General features: G+C 42.1%; 1 protein-coding gene across 1 annotated transcript in view; it reads left to right on the forward strand.

The window, feature by feature from the left end:
• Positions 1-22,080, forward strand: part of REEP3 (receptor accessory protein 3) — a 154,893-nt gene extending 132,813 nt beyond the window's left edge. The window contains exons 6-8 of the mRNA XM_088450486.1: positions 307-454; positions 9,194-9,342; positions 16,175-22,080. Coding sequence (XP_088306612.1) covers positions 307-454; positions 9,194-9,342; positions 16,175-16,231 — 354 coding nt within the window. The 3' untranslated portion in view covers positions 16,232-22,080. The remainder of the gene's footprint in view (positions 1-306; positions 455-9,193; positions 9,343-16,174) is intronic.
• The last annotated feature ends 2,329 nt before the right edge of the window (positions 22,081-24,409 follow it).

The raw sequence follows: 24,409 nt of genomic DNA on the forward strand, positions 1-24,409 counted from the left end.
TTTAAATGCTATGTACAGTATGTTTGATGCAGGCCAGCTGAATTTCTATCTTCCAGTATAACAGCACCTCCTCCCACTTGTTTACCACCCGCCGTCCTTCCAGTGCCAAGAATAATCCGTACACCGCTATGAATAAGAACATTAATATAAACACTCAGCCTGATGCTTGTGTATTGGAAATATTTAATGTTCTCATCTGTTGTGTTTCCATTTGTTGTTTGGTGCCAAATATGTTGTTGCAATAACAACAATAAATGTTTCTTTGTTAAACTGTTTGTAATACATCATGTTTGTGTCTTTGCCCAGAGCCAAGGGGCCATTACTGAACGTTTACGAAGCTTCAGTATGCATGACTTAACCGCCATACAGGGTGATGAGACCGTAGGGGGCAAATCCTACCCATCTTTAGCTGAAGCTCAAAAGAAACCTAAACCTGCTAAAAGTGAAGGGCCAGGTAAGTGCCTCTCTTTTTAGGTGTGCTCTGGTAAAATAAATGCCTTACTTATGTACTCACTAAGCTGGCAGCACCCATTTGTGGTCTCATCATTATCCTGTTTTAGGCCCCATTTCCCCTGACCAGAGAATGGCCATCTGTTTTCTGTGACTTATGGTTTGCAAAGGCACCAAGGATGATCCAATATTTATTCTGTCCGTTAATTTGTGACTTCATTGAGGAATGAGGCTCTTTGATATGCTGCATTCTCATAAATGTTGCTCAAGCCACAATATGGCGGTCTCTATTGTATGAAGGCAGTAAATACACTAGACCAGAGGTTCTCAAACTCTGTCCTCAGGACCCCACACAGGTCATGTTTTCCAGATCACCCAGCAGGTGCACAGGTGTATTCATTTCTCGCTGACACATTTTAAAAGATCTACAGGTGGAGATAAATATCACTTTTGATTCTGTAGGAGACCTGGAAAACATGCACTGTTGGGGGTCCTGAGGACTGAGTTTGAGAACCTGTGCACTAGACAGGGGGACTAAAACATGCAAATCCCTAGTTATGAGATGTAGAAGAAATTCTTCCTAATACAGACCCTACAAGTGTCATGAATACCATGGAAAAATACAGCCATGTTCAAAGCAGGCTATGGTACTGTTTCCCAGAACATTCCCTACAGCTGTGTTGACTACGTGTTCTGGCCTAGAAATACATTGTGATTTCAGCAGTGACGCAGGACTCTGCTGTTGCTCCTCCCCCAAAGAAATTAAATTCTGCATTTTCCTGCATGAAAGGAAATTATTGCAGGGAGTTTACGGCATCAGTGCTTTTACCCTAAGTACAGGTTTGCCTGTATAGAATCATTTTTACAGTGTAAAGATGTAGTAATGTATTTAATATGACCATTGTTGGGAGATGCCTCCATGTAAAAGTTTAAGGCATGTACACGTTCTTCAGAAAACAGTGGCTGACATTTTTTAATTATTGCTATTGTAGTTTCTAAGAACAGTTTATGTAGGACGCAAGACCCATTTTTAAACTAATCGGTTTTTTTTTTTAAGCATGCATGAAAAATTCATAGATTACACGGTTTGTGTGTCTTCCAGTTGTACCTATTCACATATTTAGAGGCAGATTAAAGGAAGGAAGAGGGATTTTAAGGTACGATCATACAGTAAAGGAATGTTTATGTACTTTCTCATGATGACCATCTGTAGAAACCTTTAGTTCACTACAGGTCCCAGCTAATCATGAATTACAGGGCATGCTGGTGCTTGTAGATCAGCAAGTAACCATATTCCCAAGCAATGTAGGCCTGCCAGGTTCTGCTGTGAGAAGTTGTTGTGAGCCAGATTCCATAAGGAAGTTCAATCCCCACAGGTTAGACCTGTTTGACGTTATGACAGAGGGGCTCCATGCTGTGGGTTCTGGTGTTAGTGTCACAAGCCCAATGAAGGCTGTGAGAGAGGTGGTGCTGGGAGCACTTTTTTGACTTTCATCTTTTCTTTAGTTGTTATTCATTCTTTATGTGGTTTCTGCTTATTCCACACTTTTACAGAGAATATTTGGCCATTCACATCAGTCCCCCTGCCCCAGTGGAGCTTACACTCTGTATTCTCTACCACATGCTCACAATCATACACATAAGGTTGATTTTTGTCAGGGGTCAAGTGCAACTAAAACATCATTCGTAACATATGCCACAGTGTGATGGTATGCTTAAGGCATATTTTATGAGTTTTAAAAATCTTCATGTGGAATCAGTTATGGGTTTATTTTGAACCGCATATATTGTAAGATGTTTTGTAACTCAAAATAAACTTCTAGACTTTATTTTTTTGTCCTTTGGAGCTACTCCGCCACCTACAGGTCACTTTGTGATCTGCAGTAGAAGAATCCTCAATTCTTGCCCTCCTGACACGTTGTGCATTGATTGGATGTCTGCGGCATCTTCTAGGTGTTCCGTTGTGTAATAGAGATGTGATGGTGAGCTTGTCTCCTCCATTGGCACCACCATTAAAAGAAGTGACGCTCCCCTTTCTGGAGTTTTAAATTACTGTGGCAATAACCTCTCTCAGTGGCTTTTACTGCACAGCAAAACAAAAGTCCCATTTCGTAATATATAATCGCACAGTGTGTTAATCTCAACATAATTTGCAAAATGTCAGGCTGATATATTGCTGTTTTTCCCCAGACACTTGACTAGCCGATCTAGCAAGCTTCACGGTGATAGAATACAATGTAGAAGATGTGAATTCATAAGCATGTAGAGAAAAAAATGGAAGATAAAAAGATTTCCGAGACGGTAGGCTGGATATCATTCAGCACTGTGGAGGCATGACTGAAATACACAATGCACCACTGGGCTATAGGGAATTTTAATGGTGCAGCTCAGAGTTCTCCTGCAGACTGCCTCTTCCCCGAAGAGAGGACTTTGAAGGAAATATGAAGCTAGAATAAAATAAAACAGATTTTTTAGATGTTAGAGCTAGCCCTTCTAGACAGTATTACCAGTAATTGCTATGTTGGTAATGGAAAAAAGTCTTAACTTATTCCTATATTTACCGCTGGGACAGTTGTTTCATCAAGTAAAACAATTCATATGGCTATTGTAATCCAAATAATTTAGGACATTTCATAACAGTCTGTGTGTTCATAGATGCAATGTAGAATAGTTTTGTTTTGAATAGAGCAGGAAGCAGGAAATAATGCAATCCAGATGTTAGCGTTACAGGAGGATTCAGGACATTATTAAATGTTGTTTGCACCACCTAGTGGAACTTTGTACAGTAACTACATGTTCTTTAAATGAGCTAAAATACAGATATGTACATTATAAATGTGTTTGCTTGACTATTAGCAGACAGTGTATTGAATTGCAATAGGCTTTGCTCATGACTGGCTGTATATTGTCATTCATGATTTTTGATAAATCTGTATCCAGATTGCGGTTTGGTTTCAGTGAACCAAAGGTGATGGAATAAATTATTTCTGACTCAATAGAGCAGGGTATTCAACATACGGCTCTCCAGCTGCTGTGGAACTACACATCCCAGCATGCCCAGGAGTAGAGTCTTGGAAATGACAAATAGGAACTCAAGTTGATCAATCCATTTTTAACTCCCAAAGAAAGGGAGTGCAGATTGAGTTCTCCCTGTACACAAAAAAAAGACTTCATCTTGAAGTCTAAGGGTGGGTACACACTTGCCGACCGCCTGATGTGACAGTCAATGGTGCCGATGAACGCTATATCGGGCGGGCGGTACACAGTGCATGATCCGGTGCCCGCCCGCCCGCCTGATATGTCGTTCACCAACACAATTGACCTTGCCGGTATCTGTAGCTGGATCTGTCTATCGCCCATGCATGCATGGATGATGGAATGATCCTGCCGTCGGCCAGCAGGGGCGCGCATATTGGGTACACACTAGGCGATGTGTCCGATATGTTGGCCTGACTTGCGTAATCGGACGTCATTGCGTCTGTGTGTCCGGCATTAAAAAAATTTAAATAGCTTACGTAATTTGCAATTTATGTAACAATTACTTTTAAGCCAATTACAGAAAGGTGGCCACACACATTGTGATCTGGCCATTACATTAGTAGTGTAGGCTGCTGGCTTTACACATACTGTCGGTACGGCAGTCAAAGGAGACCCATGTGTGCAATGTTCAGTTCAATATTGGCAACAAGAACGTTAAGATCTACCTTAATTGTCACAGACTTTGGGTGCTGTAGTTCTGTACTTCTCTCCTAGTGAAAGAATCAGTGCTCATGTGAGTCAATATCCAATAAGCCTGTAAGGAGGTGATGAGCTGCGCAGCATGTCACCCACAGAGTGAGGCACAGACATGATCAGGGGTAGGCGGAGTGTTAAGGTGGGTACACACTGCACAGATATATCTGCAGATGATGGTCGCTCATACACACTGAACGACCATCATCTGCTTCTGGCCGCGGGACACGCCCCCTCCCTGCAGCCTCCGCTGCATGCCGACTGCCAGTACACGTTGCCCGATGGACAGATATCTGCCATCGGCTGTGCAGCACAGCCAACGCAATGTCTGTGAACGACGTAGTTCAGACATATCGCTGGTACACACTGGCAGACGGGCACTAGAAATATTGGCCAATCAATTGATTGGCCAATATTACTGTCAGTGGATACCCAGCTTATGAGTCACAAGTTGACCGATGCAAAGACAGATAAGCCAAGGTCAGTATTACAGGTGGACAGATGCAAGGTCAAACTTGGCAATTGATATTCAAACTGACAGGCAAGAGATCGGTCTGGCACATGCAGGGTCAGAAATTGTAATAACTAAAAGCAAAGACAAGCGCCATATCTAAATAGAAGTGCTGCCTTGGCACTGCAGTGTGCACAGAGCCAGACTTTACATGCGGCAGGGACAGTGCAGATTTACCCAAATAGGCAGATAAGGAAATGGCCTATCTGCCCCCGTGCCTTATACGGTTCCCGTGACAATGGATCCAGATAATATTGAATTTGATCTTGAAAGAAAATTACAATCAAGCTGTCTTAAATTGTTTCCAAAAGATAGAAAAAAATTAATCAACTCAAACGAAAATGTTACATTAAAGACTCTGTAGAGAAAATACTGTATAATGTAATGTACCCATTAATAACTTAAAGTACATAAACCAAATCCGATTCACATTACAGTCTCTTAAAAGCTCATCTTCTGTCAGCTGTCAGTTTGTGAAACTTTCGGTGCACCCTATGTACGTGTAATGTACAGTAGTGATGGTTATCTCCATCTAGCGGCCGATGTACACACTACTTGTATCCCACTAGAGTGTGCGCACGAGAAACAAAGATTTCTGTGAGTTAGTGTCGCATGTTCCCACCGACTCCAGATCGTAGTAGAATATTCGCGAGTAGAAGCTTCGAGACCACAGACCAGTATATCATTTGCACGGAGGTCTGAAATTTCGACTGCTTAGGGGCTTCCACAGGGTTTAATCTGGCACTGGGCAGGGACTACCCAAATGTGTGCCAGCTCTCCTAGGAAAAGGAAGGAGAAAGTGCTTGTGCTTGCCTGGGATGGATCAGAACTGCCCGGCTTTTAAATACCACTTAAAAAATAGCAGATTACAGGAATATGTCCTAGACCAGGGATGGGGAACCTCAGGCCCGGGGGCCGTATAAGGCCCTCGGAATCATTTGGTCTGGCCCTCTGAGCTTTTTTCTGCTAGCCTCATCTGGCTAGCAGAGTGCCTAGAATTGCACCCTGCAGCCAGAATCTATGCAGCAGTGCTGCCTGGAGTGTCCTTAGGACGCTTCAGACTGTCACACCACTGCCCTTACAGCTCCCCCCACCCCAGAACCTAACTCCGCTACCTCCCAAACCCCACCCCCCTCCGCAGCTAAAGCTAAGGGTGCCCTGGACTTACCTCGTTGGGTCTGGTGTCCTTCAGTGTTCTGGCATCGAGATTAAGATTGGCGTTGGTATTTCAACGCCTATCTTAAGTCCCTTGCCGGGATTCTGATGTCTGTATTGAGACCGGCGACCTACATCCCGTTTTCAGTACGTGCTGCACACAAACTGTATTTGATAAAATGAAGGAAGCATAGCTTCTCTCTAAAACACAACGCCATCTCAGGATGGCATTATGTGCGCCCTCAGGGCAGATGAGAGGGAATAGATCGTTCATAGACCGTTCTCTTCCTGCTCTCTCCTATACTGCATTGCGACCCCTGGCCGGGAGATGGCATGTGCCATCTTTTGAAAAGGCGAAAAGACAGCATTGGGCTCTGTTATCTCCTCACTTGGACTGACGTTCACAGCTAAGTCTGTCCCGACACCCAAAAATGATATGAATATGGAAATTACAAAGGAAAGCAAAAAGCAGCATTAAAACATCGCCGCTTTTCCCTTTCTTTTTTAATAGAGCCCAAAGTCTGTGATTTCAAATATTAGCCAGGTATAAGGGCATTCCCTGGACACCTGGGACCCAAATATCCGGTACAGTATAAACAGATGTTTCCCAACCTAAATGGCAAGACTTGCTTTACAATGAGTAAAACTAATTGGTGCTTTAAATCCTGCAACAAAATGTTACAAAAATCTGCAATTTTTGCTAATTACTCTACATTACATCCCCCCAGGTAAGCGTTTATTATAAAAAAAAAACAAAAAAAAACCTATAACTGATTTCATAGTAACTTTTTGATATATAGGACTTAAAAGCCAACTCCACGTATTATTTTGTGTAAATGACGAGCACTTGAACGTAAGGAAAAGAGAGTACAAGACCATCCCCAGCTGTATTATTTTGTTGGCTTCACTGGGTGTTTCATACTCCCAACATAAATAACTTTCCCTGCAAAATGGCCTATTTAATTCCGTCAGGACCTTGTTGCTGTGTAGATCTCCGACCATTATGATATGGGAATATCATTTGATTTTTTTGCTCGCACTTCTATTGGGTGCAGTATAAAACAAGTGATATTTCCATGCCAGGATATCCTGCAATGTATTAGCCCACAATGTTCTGTCAGGACTTATTGAATTGTCCCTTAAGTGTTTAAATTCCCACACTGCAGCAAATATCCATTACCCTGTAGTCTTGTTTCCTGTGGTGATGCCCAGTGATAAATAGCTGGTAAGTGACTTTTAAATAAAGGACCCTTTCATTCAAAGCTTTCAAATAGTATATAAAATATGTTGGGCAATTGTTTTCCTTTTCATGTTGTACTACGATTTAATTCATTCAAAGGAGAAACAAATATGGTTAAATGCTACAATTATATAGCATCAGAAAAGAAGGAACAATTATTGTGAATCTGTTTTTAAGAGCGCATGAGTGAGCATGATGGGAGATACAGCAAGTGTCTTTAGGAACATACAATGACTTCTGATTGGTAAACCGATCCTGTTTTAATTGCCGGATGCATTCGTTGCTGGTAGTCTCCTACTATATATAAGGGACAATTGCTGTATAAGCCTATGCTTGTCTCCCCCGTTCTGCCTCTCCGAGTGTAAGGAGTTGTAAATGTAAGATTGTGCCCAAATCTGCATATGGACATATGCTTACACGTTCTGGGTGTGCACCCGCCATACTGAAATGGTCTACACACAAATATCCGTGTCCTTGTAATTTTGTTTTCTAGTGTTGGATAGTATGGTAGTACTATAGGGTCAGATTTACTATGCGTTCCTGACCTGTAGAGTATTAGAAGACTAGTGCATACTCTCCTGTCCCATCTTCAATATCTTGTTGTGTAATGAGAAATCTTGTGATGAGTAGCCCCAGTTGCTTTAATCCATTGTTAACAATGGAAGGAAGGTATTATACATACCAATTACCATAAAGGTACCCTTCACGTTCAATATACATATGATACAGGTATGGTTCAATGTATGCATGCAACATAAACAGTCTTTATTCTCACACTTACACATTTGGGTGAGAGCAGGGTCAGTCTGGGACTAGTTAACAGCCCTTACATACATACCATCCCAATCCATATCTGTGTGCATCCCTAATAATAATAATAATACATTAGCTAAGCATGTTACTGAAGGCACCATCTTTATTGTGACTGTAGCAATTGTGCATATCTGACGTGGTACGTTGGCTAATACAGTTTAGTATTATAACCATGTTACTAAAAGCAGCTCTGTGGGGGCTAAATGATAGTGCCACTTTCTGCAGCTAAAAGGTCAATTAGACATACTTGACGAGTGTTTGTGGCAAGGTGAGAAATGCAGGGTACAAGTCATACAACCAAATGCCTTCTACTGGCTGTATCCTAGCAGCCAATACATCCTCGCTGTGGGCTCTTGGTATTGAAATCCAAAGCTTACTATGTCATTAGCCGTATGTGTTGTGGTGCATGCTGATCTAAAGCACTCATCCAAGGTTCCAGCCAGACTGGGACGGTTTCCAATTAGTAGGATGACAGAAATACAATTCTGCTAGATTTATTCTGTGTTGATGTTGTTGACATATTGACATACATAAATTACTTGTGAGCATGTTGGAGTATAAACCCATATAAGTATTACATTTCTTTTCTTCCTGTCTGTTATATAATAGTATGACATCAGTTTAATTTTCCCTTCTGTGGAAGGAGCTCTAAAGGTTTTTGAGGAATCTTTAATTTTTATATATATGATGCATTTGTCTGGGCTTGCAGAATGGTATGGTATAACCCATGCAAGTTCCATTGCTTTTAAAAGAGTCATTACATCATCGATATCCTCCTGCTGACTGAAAGCACGATCCTAGGCCCACAATTCCCCAGGCGTTCATTCAGAAACTGCAATACTTCCAGGGCTGTGTAAGCAGATCTTTGCTTTGCAAGAGTACACTGGAATAGGGATAATCAGAATCCATACCAACACTAGTCTATTTCTATGTGCACTGAAACGTAAAGCTGTATTGTACCATTGGGTCAAGATAAGTAATCAACATTGCTTTTTTGTTATTATTTCTCCATTTCATTTGTGTCATTGTTTGTTCATTTTAACTGATTAAATTCGACTCTGTTCCATTTCTTCACATTGAAGCTGTTTTCCGCTGTGTCTGGTCCATCCACTTGTTTATTGGTGACTGTTTTATACCCCCCTTGGATTCCTGCTCTCCCCAATGTTTGTTCTGTAAATAAAGTTTGGTGTGTAATCATTATTAGTATTCTTGGGTCCAGTTGGAGTTCCGCACTGGAGAAACAAGTGTCTGTCTTTATCTCATTTCACTTTATTTTTCTTTGGATTGCATAGGATACAGCTCTGTAAGAAACTATTCTGGAGATGACAAAACAGACGAAGAAACAGAAGGGCCTCACTCAGAGGATGAAATGCACACACAGACGGGGCTTCGGAGATCACAGAGCATGAGATCTGTAAAGGTCGTCAGAGGCCGCAAAGAGGTATTTATCCAATTTTTTCCCCCCTCCGTTTTAAATATACATTAATAAACATAGCTAGTTTCTTTTGGCAGCAATTCACACTGAACAGCAAAATCCAGCCCCAAAGCTCGTATATGTTTTACTAAACTCTAAATGAACTATGTGTCCGTCCCCTCCTCCTTCTGTTCCCAGTGCATAATGTTCTCTGCCAGAAAGCAGAAGTGATGATTCATAATAATATATTGAAGATAGACTATACAGAGTTTCAGGCTATTATAGTTACATTGCCTGCTGTTCTCATAAGAAACTAGACCAAACAACATGCTATTTGTTATTTACCCCCTTGCTAGCTTCCTTTATTTGCTATGTACAGCCGAATAAGGCACAGCTTCTCCCAGGTCAGTTCTTGGGAACACAGCAGCCGTTGATGCTAAAATGCTAATTAAACTTTTTTTTTTAAAACTGTACTTTGTAGTAATTGCCTGTCTATATCTGCAGCAGGAATACATCGCTTCGTAATTTACAGAGATGCATCCAAACCAGTACCAGCTATATACCAGTATAGCCAAGATTGTTGGTAGTATCCCCCATAGTGCTAATACACTCATGTGCCAGATAAAACGGAGACTGCTGCTTCCATTCCCAGTACATGCCCCCACACCCCCACATTAAAAGGTATCTTCAACAATTCAAGTACTGTATATAGGCAGATATCTCTGCACTCTGTTGTCGTATAATTTGCAGTGAAGATTTCAGTGTATCACGATTTAAGCGACTTTGAACGAGGCTTCAAAGTAGGTGCCAGAGAGGTGGGTAAACAAAAGAGCAAAAATACCCTGGCGCAGGGGCGTAACTCCCATAGACAATGGATGCGCCTGCCTCCGGGCGTCAAGCCCTGAAGGGGCTCCTCCATCCCTAGCATTTAAAGCAGCACTTGTGTGGTTCAATGAGGAAAATGAGTGTGACCGCTGATCTTCCACTGCAGCGGTGCAACCACTGCTGCTGCAGCGTTTATTTGCTTTGTCTTGGGAGCCCTGGTAACACCTGCAATAGGGGACAGGAAGTATCCTGCTTCCGGTGATCGTAGTGCACGTGGTCGGGCGATATATTTACCGCCCAACCACGTGCACTATGATCGCCGGAAGTTGCAGAGAACACATTTGCAGCAAAGCATATTCCGGCTGGACGTCTCGCGAGTACCGGAAGTTATACAGGACGCACTTATGGCGACACTCGCGGCCCACGTGGAGAATGCCGGGCCGGAAGCCAAGAGATCGAGGACTTCCGGTCATATACAAATGGCTATTAGAAGGGGTTATAAATAGCGGACTTTGAGCATGCATAAGTCCTACCTTGAAAAAGAGCTCAACAGAAGCTTGAAACGCGTTGGTGGACTGTGCATGCTGCTATTACCATCTGAAAGGATTTCCCTACCTACATGTTGGTTCTGGACAAAGCCTTTGGAGCCTATACAGGGTAGTCCGGACTTACTCTGTATATTAAGACCTGTGGCTCCATACTTCCAGCTGGATGGGGATGTTCCAATCTTTATATTTTTTTAGAAAGTCCAGCATTCGGATTTTTATATGGTTTTTATATGTTTTATGTTTTTGGATGTTATTCATCAATTGAACATTAAATGCTTTTATCTGCATTCTTTGAGAGGGGCTTGCTTCATATATTTGGAGAATTATTATTTTATGACAAAAATTTTATGCTGTGGCGCTTAGAACAATATATGATTTAATACACCAATACTTAAATAAAAACAATTAATTAGAAATAACACTTAGTTTATATTCTTAAGTGCTATTTTGCTAATATCTCCCGGGAGTATAAAAATTATTAGGTGTACATACACAAATATACAAAATCACTTGTATACACCTCTGGAGAGGTGGAGTGCTACACTTCTCTGAAGCATGAGCATACAGAATTGCAATCACAATGTTTCAATAAAAGTGTATCAAACTAGTTCTAAAAAGTAGCAATATGCTCCATTAAAAGTCAGAGCTTTAGTATGTAGCAGCCTAAAGTTGATCCTCTGAATGATCCAGAGGCATAAGTAAATACTGGCAGGTGGTTGAATCAAGCGACAGTCCACCTTAATAACTCTTTATCGGGAAAGGCAGTTCATATAATAGAATTTGGTAGGGGAGAAAGTTTCCTCAATGATACTCGCTGGTATAAAGTCTACCTCCACTTTAAGGCCACAGCTGGTACTCAGCGGGAGATCCGATGTCCTGAAGCTGGAACATGCATACCGGATAATGAGAGCATGGGAGAGTGGGGAAGTGATTCCTTTGTTTCTTTGTAGGAAATTATTTTGGTAGCCGCCATGTTCTATCCTCGGTGAGTTAGGTCTTAACAGCCATCCAGAGGAAGGATCTCCCGACAATTGAACTGCGATCCCAGTCATATATAAGAACCAGCCAATTTGAAGTAAGGCAGCTACAGCGCTCAGAGGTGCTAGTGATAGGGTCAAGTACCTGTCACCTTCAATGTGTTTCTCCGTGCTCTGACGGCTTTCTCAAGTAGCAGGAAATGGGCTACTTCATGTCCGAAATAAACACGAAATTTGGATTTTCACATGCACCAAATCTCCTAGGGTGTACACAACATCAGAGATGGCATCCAGCATGCAACCCCACTGTGGCCGACTAAAAACTCTGGACGATTGTGGAAAGCATTATCTGGCTCGCATTGTAACATCTGACCGGTGTGCAGCTTTACTGCAGATTACAGCAAAATGTAATGCTGGGGACACAAGTAACATCCACATTTGAACATTGCAACATTGTCTTTCTTCAAGTGGGGTATAGGAGCCGATGGCCCACATGGGTCCCATTGCTGACCCCACGGGACACAAAGCTCTGCGTATCACCTGGACTTTTGAACACCGCCACTGGCACAAGATGACTGGAAAAGTGTAGCCCGGTTCGATCAGTTGAGATTCCAACTGTTTTGGTTAGATGGATGATTACACATGTGGAGAAATCCCCCCACAAAGCAATGGACCTCTCCGCCTGCCAACAAGGGACAGTCCAAGGCAGCGGTGGCTTTGCTTATGGTGTGGGATGTTTTCAGCTGGCACGTTTTAGGACCCCTATTATAGCTACAGACATCTCTGGTCAGCGGATGCTATATGACCATCCATGTGGATCATTTACACCCGTTCATGTCATGCATTAACTCAGATGGAAGCAGGCTCTTTCAGCACGACAATGCGCCACCGCCCAGGTTCGTAGCCACCAAATTATGGCTGGAGGAGCATTCCTCTGAGATTGGCATGATGAGTTGGCCCCCTCCTTAGCCAGATTTTAACCCAATAGAACACGTGGGATGCGGTTCACTGTTCCATCAGGGTTCCACCACTGGTGAATATTAGGGAATTGTGGACCATTACTTAATAGGCATGGTGTACTATATATATAATGTTTATTTTTGTTAGGGGTCTGCATCGACCACGTTATGTGTTTTGGTTTTGGATCTGGATCTTTCTTCGTGTTTTGGATCTGGATTGGTTTTGCCAAAACCACCCTTCCGTGTTTTGGGTTCTGGGTTTTGTGTTTTGGATCTGTATTTTCTTGAAAAAAAGCATAAAAACAGCTAAAATCACAGAATTTGTGGGTTTTTATGCTCCTATTCAATTATTAACCTCAATAACCTTCATTTCCACTCATTTCCAGTCTATTCTGAACACCTCACAATATTGTTTTTATGGCCAAAAGGTTGCACCGAGGTAGCTGTATGACTATACTAAGCGACCCGAGTGGGCGGCACAAACACATGGCCCATCTAGGAGTGACACTGCAGTGGCAGACAGGATGGCAGTTTGAAAAACTAGGCTTGGGGCATGCAGTACAGTACATACTGCAAAGAAAAAAAAGAGGTGCAAGATGGAATTGTCCTTGGGCCCTCCCACCCACCCTTATGGTTGTATAAATAGGAAATGCACACTTTAACAAACCAATCACTTCAGCGCCAGGGTCTGCCACATGACTGTGGCTGAAATGATTGGTGCGTTTGGACCCCCACAAAACAAGCTGGCAATTAATGTGTCCCTGCACAAACTGGCTCTACGGAGGCAAGATGTCGTCCTCATCCTCCTCATCCACCGATTCCTTGGATAAAACAGGAAAAAGGGATTTAGGTGTCCCTGGACTGCTTACAGTCTTACCCAAAGTTTCTGAACTTGACAGTAACTTTTTATGAATGCGCTGCAGGTGACGTATAAGGGAGGATGTTCCTAGGTGGTTAACGTCCCTACCCCTACTTATTTCACCTTTACATATGGTACATATGGCAAGACAGTTGTTGTCCGGATTTGGATAGAAATATTGCCAGACCAAAGAGGTGGAATGTTTAGTCTTCTGCCCAGGCATGACCGTGATGGGCTTTTTCATCCCACGGACAACAACTGTCTCCCCCGGAGCCTGATTTAATCAAACCACATCACCATCAGAATCCTCCTCGCCAACTTCCTCCTCAGCGCCAGCTACACCAGTATCCTCATCCTGTTGTACTTCAACAGTGACATCTTCAATTTGCATATCAGCAAGTGGACTGTGGGTGCTCCTTTCAGCACTTGCAGGGGGCGTGCAAATGGTGGAAAGAGCCACCTCTTCCCCTCCAGTGCTGAGAAGGTCAGGCATCGCAACCGCCACCACACTTGGACTCTCCTTGGGGATTTGTGATATCTTCTTAGAACGCACAGTTCTATGCTGTGCTTTTGCCAGCTTAACTCGTTTGATTTTTTTAGCGGGAGGAGGGCTTCCATCGTCATGTGAAGCTGAACCACTAGTCATGAACATACTAGTCATACTACTATGACACACACTAGTCATAGGGAAAGACCTTAGCCGTTCCTTGCCACTCCGTGTCATAAATGGCATATTGGCAAGTTTACGTTTCTCTTCAGATGATTTAAATGTTTTTTTTAAGGTAATTTTCCTGAACTTTGTCATTTGGGATTGTATGTGGCCTCTACTATGACTTTGGGCATCGGCCTTGGCAGACGACGTTGATGGCATGTTATCGTCTATGTCATGACTAGTGGCAGCAGCTTTAGCACTAGGAGGAAGTGGTTCTTGATCTTTCCCTATTTTATTTTTATCAGAGAAAGTTTGGTCCTCCATTTATGTTATATTGATATATACGTGCGGCTAAGGCGCACACAAACACAGAAAATATTTTTTTATTTTTGCTGGAGAGTAAAGCACTTTGTGGGTTACACCACCCTTTAAGAAATGAGCCAGCCGGCTCTTTACTTATGGGACACAGGCGCACGCTTGGCGCTGCTCCTTTGTTGATGCACGTGCGGCTACTGCGCACACAATTCACAAACACAGAAAATATTTTTTTTATTTGGTTTGGAGTGTACTTTGGGGGTTACAGCACCCTTTAATGGTCAAGCCAGCCGGCCCTTTACTTATGACACAGGCGCACGCTTGGCACTACTTTGTTGATGCACGTGCGGCAACTGCGCACACAATTCACAAACACAGAAAATATATATTTTTTTTGTTTGGAGTGTACTTTGGGGGTTACAGCACCCTTTAACGGACGAGCCAGCCGGCCCTTTACTAATGGGACACAGACGCACGCTAGGCGCTGCTCCTTTGTTGATGCACGTGCAGCCACAGTGCACACAATTCACAAACACAGAAAAATATTTTTTTTTTAGCACTTGGGGGGAGCACCCCTGATGGACAGAGCACCCCCTGGACAACACTACAGCACCCCTTTAGGACTGGGACACTGCACAGGACTTTGGAGTCGAGACAGCCCCTATGGACAACTGACTGCACAACACAGTCCAGCCAGCCCCTATGGACTTTGAAGTAGTGGACAACAGCAGCGCAGCGCAGCACAGCACAGCACAACACTACTCTGCACTACACTACACAGCCCAGCCAGCCCTAACTCCCACCCTCCCTCTTCACTGTCCACAGCTGAGTGAGAAAATGGCGCCGATGCGGGTACCTTATATAGGATCCAAAACCCGCGAGACCCGGAAGGCGGGATGATGACGTTTTGCCTCGATTTCAGATCCGAGTCAGGCGGGAAAAGTCAAGCCTGGCTCGGATCGGCCTCGGATGGGGGGGGGTTCGGATTTCAGAAATCCGAACCCGCTCACCCCTAATATATATATATAATATGGTACTTCAGAGAACTCGCGGAGGGCATGCCCTGTCTTGTTGCTGCTGTAAATGGAAAGGCGGCCCTAAGTGTTACTAGACAGGCGTCTCGGCTTTTCTGGCACATGTGTATATTACTGACATGAGATCTGTTCTTGCAGATCCATTCTGGTATGTATAATATATAATGCACAAATGCTATACATATATGTATAATCCTATAAAATTTGTCTGAATGTATTTGGAGAACAGTGTGTCACGTGTCGTATACTCATTTTAAATATGTTCCATGATGAAATGAAGGTATAACGCAGAGAATATCGGGGTCACCTCATACAAGTAGACTGCTTTATTTTATATTGAACAGCCTGTCGACTAATAAACTACCTCCCCTCCATTGCTTGAACTTTACTTATATAAAAGCCTTATATAATTTACAATTACCCGATAGTTTAATTGTATTAATAAATCTAAATAGTATTTGCTGTTCTCATTAGTTAACACTAACGTTCCATATGTTCTGATAATGGTTTACTATCTGTGGCGCTCCAGCTGCTGGGGAACTACACATCCCAGCATGCCCTGCAAACTGTTTTGCTAATAGAGCATGCGAAAACTGTGTCAGGGCATGCTGGTAAGTGTAGTGCCGCAGGTTGCCTACCCCCGGTCTAGTATAACTTGTCAGTCACAAATTTGTGGTTATTGCTTTGCAGGTACGGTATGGATCATTGAAGTATAAAGTGAAGAAGAGACCCCAAGTGTATTTTTAACAGGACCAGGCGGAATCTCCTGAACTGCTGTATGGCAATAATTCTGTGTCTTAACATGTGACTTACTGAGTGAGATATTGTACATTTCAGAACCAGCATTAGAATCCAGGAAATGAGTACAGTGCATCTGAGAACTATTTATTGTTTTTTATATGTTTTGTGGAATATTTTATATCTGCAACTATCTTATGACAAATGGGATCCACGGTCTCAACCACACTACAAGTGGGTTCCTACAAGTGTATTTCTTCACCATTAATACTTAAGAAATGGACCCTAGGCTGCGTGTAGGTATGGATGTGTGATTCAGTGGATGGTCTGGTAGACTGGACCTCCTCAGCCAGGTGTGTATTATATTTTTATGCAAAAGTATTTGTCTTACATAAAATATGGGTATTTTCTACACTTTATAATGCCTTACTAATGTGACTAGTAGTGATAGCCTTTAAATGGGAATTGTTTTTTTTTTCGAACAATGCTATTTTTCCTATTGCTGCCAGGTTTTCCTATACATCACAAAAAGATTATTGATTCTATAATTAGAAACAATTCACTCAGACCAAAAATAGCATTATTTTTTTAACCTAAAAACTTTCTATTGTCTTAAATACATTGCACCAAAAAGAACGCAGTACAGTGCCTATATTCACCTATCCTGAAACGGGGCCATTTGGCGTGCCACGGACTTTGCAATTTAGCAGCGCTAAGTGTCTCGCTAGAGATTTTTTCACAATATATGCATCTGATTCATATCACTAATGTGACACAGTACAAAGCACTGGTACCCTGATACTGGCCCTGGCATTTCATGTACTGCTGTGTGTGACTCGGACACTAATCTGAGTTTAAAAAAAATAAGACTGAGCTCCGATATAAGTGACTCGCTCCACTTACCGTTATGCTGAATATGTGACTTTATACCAATTTCCTTGTGACAAACATACTAGTTCTAAGTAATTAGGGCACTGTAAATGAATTTGTATGCATCTACTATGCGAATAAGACCAAAATTCATGGAAAAGTACAGGAATTGCTACCTGTGGTGGAGCGTCTAATTCACGCCAGGCGCCTCGAGCCATATGGTGCAAAAAGAATAGCTGTATGAGGACACATCTGTAGTTGCACTGAGTCTATTTTTACACTTGGAAAAACTTAAACAGAGTAGTCCGCATACTAATGAACATCCAGCTGTGTGTATTTTTACTTTTTCGTGGTTTTTTAAATAATAATGGTTTTATGATCTTGTCTCTTTAGTTTTCGTTTGTTTTTGTTTTTTATTTGTTTTTCCTCTTCAGTGTTCATTTTTTTAACTTTTTTCCCCACTGTACGTAGAGAACCTTTGAGCTTACTTTCAAATGGAATATTGTCTTTTGATGCCTGTAGACCCACTGCTGGCGGTGGAACGTGTCACAGGGTGAGAAGCTTGGCAGAGATATTCATACGTTTTATTATTCAAAATAATTGCATCAGTTTACATCTGCAGTTTGCTAATGCTATTATTTCAGCTCTTTTTTTAGTTATATCTTTTTATCTCATTATTAGTTGATTTGTATTATTTTTAGTAATTTAAACTAGATGATTTGCAACCGTCTAGGTTCATATTTCATCTAGGCCTACTGTGCAGAACTTTAGGCTGTACATTACATGTTGTTGGTTTTGTGTTTCATACTCCTTATGCATTTATTAGTTTGAATTGTATAATTGTATTGCATTTGTACATTAGATGTGTTTTATTTTTGGGAGTGGGACTTGTATATGTTTTCAGACGTAGGCTAGTTATACAAGCTTGTATTGGGGTCATTGAAAACAATGACATGCTTTTACCAAATCTAAAACGAAAAAGGATTTTTGATGAGAAGGTTGGTTTAGACACAACTAAATGTCTGAGTTCAATTGAAATGTATGAAATGAATATTCACAGTATATATGTTGGGTATGTATGTATATGTGTGTGTATATATAATACACATACATACAGTGTGAAGACCATCAAGTTGTAGGATGAACCAATTATCACCATAATACAGTACAACTCTTCTAGGGTCCATGCGATCAGTGAAGTGGCGATCACTGGTTCTTCAATCCAATTGATTCACCCCCACATGCAAGTTGCAATGGTGAGTAAACAATGGCAGCAGCTTCGGAACTCGCCCCTATTTGCAGCCTTATATCTCCCCAGATTTGTGTTTTTTGTTTTTTTGTATGCAGCCCTGCGGGGCTGCAAACAAAAATCTGCGAATCCGGCGGTTCCATAAGTGCAGCATACATGGGGGTGAGAACATTACGGCTAATGGGATTGAGCGCTAACAATGTGTCCACCTCCACTGTGCTTACGCCAAGGCTGCATTTTAAAATGAATAAAGTCCCCCTACAACACAGGTATATTAGTTTTGAGGTAATAAAGACAGCAAAGTGCCTACTGAAATTACATGTGCAGTGTATGTAGTAATAATAATCCATCAGAAGAATCTTTTTCTTGGAGCAAATCTAAAAATGTATATGGTTACACAGTGCTGTAAGGGAAAGATTCCTGACTGTGCTGAAAGTAGTACTGGGCATATCCACTTGTCTTCAGTATTGTCAAAACAATGCACAGTGTGAGCGATTCGGCCTCCAGCTTGGTTCTGAAGGACCGGACCCCACAGTTGTTTACTTAGAAGACTTTGTGGACAGATTTCCTTGGCTCTGTATTGTTACATGCAGCAGTTGTGATGTTCAGCAACACTAAGACGAAAAAAAATCCTTAATTTCTGCAGAACTGGACCACGGCGTCGTATCTCATGTAGCCTCCGATCGGTACAAACACTGTAATTATGATAGTGTTACCTACACAGCTGGTTTCTGTTTCTCTAATGATATGTTGCAACCATGAATAGGTGGTACACGTAATGTTTTGTAAACATCATATTGGTACTTGCGTAATTTAGGAAGGGATGTAGTTATGGGATGGACAGTCACTATGTCAACAGTGACCATGTCGTTCACGGAATGCAGGCTTCGGCATGTCGACATACAACTTTACAAATGCTGCTTTGCCAGCATCTTTACGGTCGTAATGCTGATCCCATTAACCTGCTTGTAGTAGCATGTTAACCTTGTCAACATACCAGCACCATCATTCCGGGATCAACACAGTCATGGTCGATCCTGCATGCCCTACGCCCTAGGAATTGCGGACAGGTTACCTCACTGTTCTATATATACAGTACACTGTTAACCCCTAGGCCAGAATTATGCAACCTGTGTCTTGACTTCTAGACTGAGAATTATCAGAGGTCCCCTGATTATCAGTTAAGCAATGTATTCTCTTTGGAACAATCTCATTTAGAGGTTTTACAGCAGAGCCACATTGACAGTTTGGGTTCCACATTTCCTATGCTGTATATAATTTTAGCATGGTCACTGTAAATCTTAACTGCTAGGGGAGACTGCTCGATTTGGGAAAATCAATAGCCGTCCTCTGAAACATATCTGGTCACAGAGTTAAACAATTCCAGTTAGCAGTGGCGTATCTATCGTGGGTGCAGAAAACATTAGGAAATGTATTGCCATTAGGAAGCGCAATGTCCCGTTTCACATGCCACGGTATGGCTGTCAGCGTGAGAAATCTTTATCAAATCTGTAATAACATGGCATCGATGTTTCAGTCCTATGTCATGCTGTAAAATCTTGAGAATGGTCTGACATAGGACCGAAACGTTGATGCTATGTTATTTAAAGGTTTGCCACACTGACAGCCAATACTGCGTGAAACGGGACATTGTGGTTCCTAATGGCAATAAATTTCCTAATGTTTGACCCCTGGGGCTGCCTTTTGCGGTATCTACTCTCCCTGTACCCGCTGACGGTGTCCTCTATTTGGTGATATGTTTGGATGACTCTGCACAAGAGCTAGCACAGATCTTGGAGCTGTACCAGAGTCTTTGCTCTCCTACGCATGCACCATCTTTCCGAATATATAACTGAAAAATTGGCGCCGCCCAGGTAAGGGCATGCTTACAACGCCCCTGCCGGTCAGTGCTTCTTGCATGCAAGATGATTAAATAAATATTTTTGCACTAACACTGCTGTGTGGAGAGGAACTAATCTAGAATATTTAATATACTGCACATTGACTTTTCTGGAAGTTCATTCATATATGTAAACTGTGTGCGTTTCTGGAAGGGGAGCGGCCAGAGCAGAGTGTCGGGGAGCAGTGCATTTCTGGTATTCATGGGCCCAGACGATTAGTGTATTAATGTTTAGGGCATTGTTCCCCTATTGTGAACACATTTTTGGCTTCCTAAATGTATTTACAAACACAATGAGGGGAAGGTAACAGGGTATGATTTTGTAAAAGTGTTGATTTTTCTGTGATTTTGCAGCTGGATATAAAACGGATATATATATATATATATATATATATATATAGGCAAAATTGTGTACAATACTGACTGTTAACGCACATTTACATTAAACAACAGTTCATATTGCCAATTTTTGACTTCCTAAATGTACAGGGGGACATTCATGATTGCGTGAAACCTGCACTGCTTGTATTGCATTGTTATTTGGGCTGGTACATACCACAGGTCTTTGTGTACAGATACCATTGACTGAGAGTAAATGGGTGTACTTCTAAAGCTGGGTACACACCTAACAGAATTGATCTACAGATATATCTGCAGATGATGGTTGTTCATACACACTGCACAACTGTCATCTGGCTGCGGATCCCCTTGTGACCCCCTCCCCGTGGCCTCTGCTGCCATGGTACGGGCAGATAGCTGATGACCCGTACACACAGTACGATGGACAGATATATCTGCCATCGGCTGTGCAGCACAGTCGACGCAATAGATCTGTGAATGACGTCGTTCAGACATATTGCTGGCACGCACTGGTTGACGGGCACATGATATATTGGCCGATCAATTGACCAGCCAATACATCTGCCAGTGTGTACCCAGCTTAACACATCAACATTTTTCTAAAGTTGGCATGTTCTCTTAGGATGATGAGACACTTTCTTTTCTAAAAGAGGGACCTGTGAAAAGAAGCATAATGGTTTTTAATCAATCATCTGTATTACATTTTTGTAATCAAATATTACCTCTTTCAGGAATGTTTGTATTATGGTAGATGCCACTTTGATATTGCAAAACTTTTTGTACCACCAACGATAAAAGATGCAATAAAGTTAGTGTTCTTGTCTCAGTCACAAGTGATAACACCGCCAATTCTTGTTTTATTTGTGTCTATACATCACACTTCCCTCCACAAGATCCTGGATGTGATGTCCAAGAAGCAGGTGCAATGGGCGTGATTTACATCATCGCACAAGGGGGTGTAGCCTTTGTGGTGGCACAACTTGTATAAGCAGGTCCTGTCCACTGACACACCATGATGTGAATCGCATCCTCGCGAGCAGAATCTACCCAAAAATGTAGCAATCCATAAGCAAGTATATTATGTATGTAATTGTGGCACTTGTACATAAGGACATTAGAAGTCACCAAGGGTTCTAAGACCTTCAAAAAACCTGCATATAGTATACCTCCTAATATCCATATAACTTGCAAAAGGGGACAGTATAAAGTACCCAGTATACAATGCAGTATCCTCCCAAGTTATCAGCCGCTCTCCTTCCATACGGTCTATTCTAAGTATGTTTTTGTTTTTTTTGTCTTTTGCATGCTGTTAATGAATGCAATCAGAGTAAATCAACTAAAATTACTTAGTGATTGTGTTGAACTTTTGTGAATGCTTGAATTTAGACTAACAGTATATGCTGCTTTGTAAGCACAAGATATGCAAAAATGCTGGATCTTTTTGAACATGATTCTAATAAAAACTTCAGAAACACAGTATGCTGCTTATGGTCTCATTGATTTTGAGTGTGGTTGTTTTTGTAGCGTTTTATATATTAATTTGTTTGGTTTATTTATATATTTATTTCATTGTGGAGAGTCTGCATGTTAAAATGTGTGCAGCGAACCAAACTGTCTTCCATGTATGCTATCAAGGAAGAAGAACATACATGTATATTTATAATCCGGTAATTTGTAGATGACTACAGTGAAATCCATATTTATGTGCTGCTGGACCAGCCAGTGCCAGGTGGAAATGTAGGGGTACTGCTTTGTTGATGACTTGCTATGCAAACATGCATGCACCCCAATTTATATGTTGGATTAAGTAGTAAATTCATAAAGTCTTCAAATTAGTGAAAAGCAACTGACTGGTGTGTAGATGAGAAAGTAATGGTGGTGGTACAAAGCTGTATCCTGGTGAGTTTAAGTGAATGTGAGAAATATATTTGGACATGGAAGAGTACATAAGGGTAAGGTGTAAGTTTACGGTTGATGTAGTAGAGAAGTTATACTAAAAGATCAATACCTGCAAAAAATACAGTACACATATACAGCACAGGATGTAGTCATAATGTCTGACATTCTGCACAGACTGGTAGGTTAGGCTGAGGAAGGGTTAGGCAGTAGGGGGATGGTTATTAGGTTATGACAGGGTAGGTTAGACACTAGGGAGAGGGTTTAGGGTTAGCAATACTCACTGCTGGAAGTGCCGCAGGAACTGTCTGTAGTCATCATGACGTCATTGCTGGATCCGGAAGGCTGAACCTGCTGTACCATGTAAGTCATCATCACCACTAGACCACCAAAGTTGGGATGTAGTCATATGACCAGTGGGCGCAATGCTGGTTAGGGATTTATGATAGGCGCTGTGATAGAAGCACTGGAGAAGTTATGGATGGCATATATGCAATGTCCCAGATTCTTATCATATGTGTTGTAAACCCCCAGGAAAAGTCTGTTTTGCCAAACAGATTAAAGTGTCGGCTTTTGGTAAAAGCTGGATAATGGGTCCTGGGGGTGTGGATGTGAGAAGAGAAGGGAGGGCTCCATCCAGAGGCCGTTCCAGGTGTTGGGCCTTTCAGTCTGAGAGCAGGCTGATTAGTAGTTGCACCTGGAAGTGGTTCATATTAGCTGGATCAAGGTTTGGTTCATTGTCTCAGAACAGACAGGTTTGTTTAGAGATACTTTGATATACTGCAAAGTGCTGTATTTGTGCCTAAGTTTTGTGGTGAGGCAGTAGGCCTTGCCACTTTGAGAGAGGGAGTGATTTGTGTAGTGAGTGCCCAGACGGGCTAGGATTTATTTTTATGTTTTGTTTATTTTATTATTTTGCACAATAAAAACTGGTTCCGACCAGCTTGCACGAAAACTCTCGACTAGTGTGCTGTTTCCCGGCTGCTGTGTGTAAGAAGGTGTCCATCTACCTCAGGAGAGGGACCCTCTACCCCGATCATATCACAGCGCCTATCATAATCCCAATGCCGAGGATGCCATCCCAAACAAACGAAGGCAAGTCTGGGGCGCCTTTAGCGTTAGTCGTGGGTTAGGATTAGGGAGTCAAGTGGGGTTAGGTTTGGGGGGGGGAGAAGATTAGGATTAGGCACCCCCAGGGAGAGGTTAGTAGTAGGCACCCCTCCAGGAGGGTTAGGGTTAGGCATCCCCGGGGGTAGGTTAGGATTAGGCACCACTAAGGGAATGTTAGGGGAGGTTAGGGTACTTACCTTCCCCTGTCGCTGACTGGATTTGAACCGCTTGCATTTCAATCCCGTTCCCCAAGGATGTCTTGGACATTCTAATGATGTTGACATGTTGAATGTTAACAAAATATACTACACCCATACATCTCAGCCACAGGCTTCTGCAGTGCAGTACTCTCTGGCACAGCCCTTGGTTAGTGACACATAGTAATAGAGATCAGCTGCTCAGAGTTCTTAGTAGGGAAGGCAGCGTTTGGTGCGATCAACAAATAACCAAATCGAGTGCACCGATTAGCTTTATCCAGGGTAATTAGTGCTTACTAACTGCAATAAATAGCATTGCCCTGTGTAAGCTAGGTGTTGCTACAGGAGCACAGAAAGTTCCTTTCTTCTTATTTAGGCTTCAAAACTGCTATACAACACCGGTGTAATATCCACATAAGCTGCCTTATATCACCTGTGACGAGAATTGAAGATTGTGGCATGTCGGGGACTTAGAGGACAGATGTAAGAGTCACTAATATAATGAAGAATAGGTGATAATGGTGAATAGGTTGAGTATAGAATTTGTCAGAATGAGGTGGAATGTGACGGTGAGTGGGAGAATGGATATAGATGACAGAAGAAAG

Source organism: Taudactylus pleione, unplaced genomic scaffold (assembly GCF_031769625.1).
Source record: "Taudactylus pleione unplaced genomic scaffold, aTauple2 ptg000518l, whole genome shotgun sequence".
In the NCBI taxonomy this organism is placed as follows: Eukaryota; Metazoa; Chordata; class Amphibia; order Anura; family Myobatrachidae; genus Taudactylus; species Taudactylus pleione.